The sequence below is a fragment of the Acanthisitta chloris genome, unplaced genomic scaffold (assembly GCF_000695815.1).
Source record: "Acanthisitta chloris isolate BGI_N310 unplaced genomic scaffold, ASM69581v1 scaffold2752, whole genome shotgun sequence".
In the NCBI taxonomy this organism is placed as follows: domain Eukaryota; kingdom Metazoa; phylum Chordata; class Aves; order Passeriformes; family Acanthisittidae; genus Acanthisitta; species Acanthisitta chloris.
Window position 1 is genome coordinate 6,179 of NW_008659688.1, and position 5,137 is coordinate 11,315.

Sequence of the window (5,137 nt, forward strand, 5' to 3'; positions counted from 1 at the left end):
TAATGACAAAGAGCACAATATGGCAATAATCAGAGGTGCATTAGACTTCTGCTTTTACTACTCATGCATGAAAGCTGTGCATGTGTCGAAGCCACTCAACAGCCCAGCACTATAAATAGTGGTCTATTGTTAGTGGATAAAAGATGAAACAAGTCTCCCAGCGCTGGAGCACAGCACGCCGTATTAAATGTTAAGCCCTGCCTGTGCTAAAAGTGAAAGGCAGCATCAACTGATAGACTAGTCTGCGAGTAAGACACACGGCTGGGAAGAGTTCACTCTGACTCTGCAGCTTCCCGAAACAGCAGGAGTAGTAGCTGATCCTTCTGTCTCAGCAATGGCAGAAGCTGTTATAAGACACTGGGTGGAAACTCCTGTGCGCTACCAAGAGCAGTTTGCTGACCAAGAGATGGAAGCACACAAACTGAACCACCTTTTGTATGCTTTGCCAGGCCCAGCAACAGCAACACTGGGCAATCAAAGATGCACCACAGAAAGTGCGGCTGGGGCTGCGAAGAGTGGCCAGGAGGAAGAAAATACACACTTTCAGATCTTGCTGGACGTTGTGCAGTTCCGCCCTGAAGATATCATTATTCAGACGTTTGAAGGTTGGCTCCTGATTAAAGCTCAGCATGGACCCAGGATGGATGAACATGGTTTCATATCTAGAAGCTTTACCAGACAATACAAATTACCTGATGGAGTGGAGAACAAAGACTTGTCTGCACTTTTCTGCCATGATGGCATTTTGGTTGTTGAAATGAAGAACTCAGTGGGAAAGAAATAGAACCTTGTCTGTAGTTATTGGTGAGATAAAACCATTCTTAATATAACAAAGCGGTATCATTCATGCAACATTGTAGAGTGTGGTAAGCATGTGGCTGTATTTGTGTTACAGGAAAGGAAAATATTTGTAGATATTTTCCAGTATGCCGAGTTTATTGTTTGATGTGAAATGTTTGACTGCTTGCCTGCAGCTACATATACGTTGGAAAGCCAGGCTGTTTGAACAGTAGCAAACTTAGACTAGTCTCAGCAGGAGAAGAGAAGAATCTATTTGATAACAAATGGAAAATAAAACACATTTTCAAATTACCTAAGAGGAATTGCATTTCTAAGGAATAAGCATTTGTCATACATATTCATAAACATTTAAGAAGAAATAGACAAGCTGTGAGATAGCTGTGAGTTGTGAGCGACAGATAAATTGTGGAAATTTAATTTATGTACCAGAAAATCTGTTTTCTAATTTTTGAGATTAAATTCTTCTCTCCAGAAAAGCGCACAAACTGAAAGATACTATCAAGAAAAAAATTCCCTAATTCCACAGTTCAAGCTTGTATGCCAAAAAACCCCCTTGAGATATTACATTTTAGTAGTGCTTTGCAAGTTTGAAATATAATAAAAAAGAATAATCACTAACTATATTTGCTTGAAAAGTAAGTAGAAATTAAGCTTTCTGTGAAAGACAAATTAATTTGAAAGAAATATTTCAAGGCATTTTAGCAAATTGGTTTTTATTTGGCATATTCTGCTATGTTATCAACTGAAGAAAAATATTTTCCTTACAAATGCTCAAAAGGATTAAATTTTTCCTTGGAAACCCTGCTAATAAAAAGACATTACTCTTGCACAAATGCTTTTATTTTTTATGCATTTTAGGTAGTCTTGTTGTCCATTCAGATTAGTGTTTTATTCTTCATGTTGCCTGATGGTTTAGGCTGAGATTCCACAACTCTGTCTTCAAGAGCAAATTTTTCTGCCTATGTATAGTCTCACTTTCCTCACAAGAACATGGGCCCTACATGAATCTGTTTTTAAGTTCCTTACGACAGACCCAGGTTTAACTCCTCCTGTTCCAGTGTCTCACATTTCATGAAAGTGGCAGAGATTAGAAAATATGTATATCTAGTATCTGGTCTTCTTAACATTGAAGAGAAATAATGCTGTGAGTTTGTAAATACACATACGTTTGAGTATTTAGGGGGAACTGCAGCTGCAAGTTGAACTGCTTCTTTTTATGTGTACTGGAGACGACTATGACTGCTGTACTATGAATAGTAAAGGAATGTGGAATGGAAAGTGCCAAGTTAAATACAGACTCTTTATCACAGCCATCTGCTGTTTGGACAAATCAAAATCATATTCAAATGAAACTGAATACAAATACAATTTAAAGAATACGAGAAAAATCTGATGAACAAAATCCAGACTCTCACCAGCTGAAGCCAGAGAGTTCCTTTAGTTCAAAATGAAAATCCTAAGCTTGTATGTCTGTACATGTGCGTTTATTAGACAGACTTATGTCACGGTTGTTTAGACCTGAACATATGTGAAACAACTGATTTCAGAAAAGTGGGTGGTACAGTTTTTATACTTTTTTATTATTTGTGCTAAAACTCACAAGAAACTTGTACAAGAAATGCAGAATAATTTCTAAATTGTGTATTTCCATCATGTGCAATTATTTCAATTCTTAATAGAGCAGAAGTCAGAATCCTAATGTTGTCTAACAAACTGAACCAAATATAAAACATGTGCCTGCATTTCCACTCAACCCACACTCTTCCCTTGTCTTGCCTGTATTTATTTTGTGTATTTGTTTAAGACAATAAACAATCATGCTAGCAGGTCACATCTAGATTTTGAACACTTCTAGGTCAAGAAGATTCATCAGCCAGGAATCTGGTAGAAGATGTAACAAGGATTTAAGAAACTGAATTCTAGATACAGGTCTGGATTTAAAATTTACATGCCAGCTTTATAAAAGCTTCACAAGTTTAGTCCTACGGTTTCCATAACACCTTATGGCACAACTGTCGGGATAGAGTTCAGGAACAGCAATTAGCAATCTGCTTTGGTGATTTTTGTTTACAGAGGATTTTGTAATTCTTAGCACTTAAAATTACAGGTTATTATAAAAACTGTTCTAGCCATGATTGCAGTGATGATATTCATAGCCCTAGAGATGAGAAAGCAATTCTAAAAAAAACATAACTGATTTAATTATTTCAAATTAGATCATGATTAAACTACTGGAAACTTGGCAAGGAATTAGACCATACAGCCAAAATCGTATCATCTGTTCTATATATGTTAAAGACGTGGTTACCCCCAGGCCTGCTTATGTACACAGGCCTGCCTCACAAAACTGGATGGAGAATGTGATGTCTGGCTTCTCTGCATTGCAGGCCTCCTCACATCACTCTGTGCCCAAGTCTGTACTTGCTCACAGCATTCAGACTTCCTCACACAGTCAGAAATCACTGGAACATCCTCACCAAAACATGACAAGAGTGTACACAGCCAAATTTTACCTTCTCTTGTAGCCAGAGCTTTACAAAAGCCTACATCCATGCTCCCCGGTGAATGGGAACTTCCCCAGGTCCGGCACCTGAGTGGTCATGTAACAGGGACTACACTGGAATATGGACCTGCCACTGACTTCCTGCATTTTAGCAGCAGGAACAGCACAGAGGAAAGTGCTTCTCTCCTTTTCTAAGTGGCAGGTTATCCTAACTTCCTGGATGAATGATTTTTCTGCATTTACCAGAACAATCTTGAAGTACTTGGCAGAGTGTTTCTGAATTGTCTGGAAAGAGCCATTTTCACATATTTTATGTGATGTTTTACTTTCATAATCTGATTAGAATTGAATGTGAATGTCACAGAGAAAGCTACTAATATTGCTCATGGGCAGCAGAATGAGATATTTATCAACAGCAAAGGATTTCAGAACAGCCACAGTTAAGACAGGTTTAAGACATGCTGATGTGGTTAAATTAGGAACCATGAAATTGGCTGGCTACAAATTTCTGGCCCAGAATAAGCAATAAGCCTCTGCAAGACTTGCACAGCAAGTGTTACAGAGCCTTCTCAGTTCCCATCAGTAAAGGATTACCTTTGCAATTGGTCAGCCTTCTCCTCCAAATGGATAAAGATGATTTCATGCATGAATCTAAGCATTGTGATAAATGCTTTCATGGAAGAAGAAAATGTATCAATATCACACTTATCTCCAAAAGCAACATAAACCCCCCATAATTTCCGTAAGATCCTTGTGGGCAGAAAGTCCACAAATGCCTTGGACTTCATGCCTTTTTATAGTTTCTGCTGCACCCAGGGCATCTGAGATCTCTCTACACAATCCAATACTGCTGGCTCAGTGAACCAAGGCTGACATGACACTTACCAGTCACTCAATACTGCTCAACGACAGTCTTGGGCATTGGAAAAAAGTAAAGGAAACCTCTGGGGTATCACGGTGGCAACATTCCCTCCAGGAGGGGTAGGTCTCCTGTTCCTTACTTACTTCATAGCCCAGAATCAAAATGAGCTTTTTCACCTGAGTAACAGTACAAAATTGGCTTCTAATAGGAGTAGCAATATCTCCGAAAATATTAGGTGTATCTTCTCTTATTCAAAAGAGATGCAGACCTCTGTCTTGCTGACTACCGGAGACAGTGGCTGTACCCTCTCATTTACAGTACAGCATCTCAATGGCCCTACACTGTGAATGCAGGGGTTAAGCCTGCTGCCTTAAACCTGTATTCTGCATTGGAGATACCTGAGCTTCCCCCATTTGTGCTAACTCTGGAGCCAGAAGTACCGTCCCTGTGCATCAGCTCAGGTCCGGAAAGTCCGAACTGTCTACTGCTGTACTCAGGCTGAAAAATCATCCCTTATTGAAAACACTTGGACAGAGAGACGAGAAACACAGCACTACAGCTCAGGACTCCCTGTGCAGGTTAGTGCTAGAGTGGAGGTCTCTGCTGGCTGTGCCATGGTGGACTTCAGCTTCACCACAAATCCCATCAATCTCCTTAAAAGTAGGACTCCTTAGACACATGGTAATATTGCTGATGCCAGTCTTTTCAGGGGGAAGTATGTCTAGCAGCCACTTGCAGAAGTAGAAGTGATGAAAAGAGAGAACTGTTTACAGTTCCTCTCATGCTCCTTGGTGTGCTGCTGTGGTTTGGTCTGACCCTGACTCCACTGAACCCCTGTTGTCTGCTGACAAAGCATGCTGATGCCCTGAGAGCTGACATAGAGGCAGGTCTGTGCATGAATAGGGGACAGAAACTGTAGGACCAGGGTGGGCCACGGCATGTAGCCAGCAAAGAATCCCACCAGAGATGTC

General features: G+C 40.1%; 1 protein-coding gene across 1 annotated transcript; it reads left to right on the forward strand.

The window, feature by feature from the left end:
• Positions 1-334: 334 nt before the first annotated feature.
• Positions 335-784, forward strand: HSPB3 (heat shock 27kDa protein 3). Its single transcript, XM_009069473.1, has one exon. The coding sequence runs from the start codon at positions 335-337 to the stop codon at positions 782-784; it is 450 nt and encodes a 149-aa protein (XP_009067721.1).
• The last annotated feature ends 4,353 nt before the right edge of the window (positions 785-5,137 follow it).

Bases quoted from the DNA above. Each gene is read 5' to 3' on its own strand.
- HSPB3 (XM_009069473.1), top strand. From the start codon at position 335: ATGGCAGAAGCTGTTATAAGACACTGGGTGGAAACTCCTGTGCGCTAC.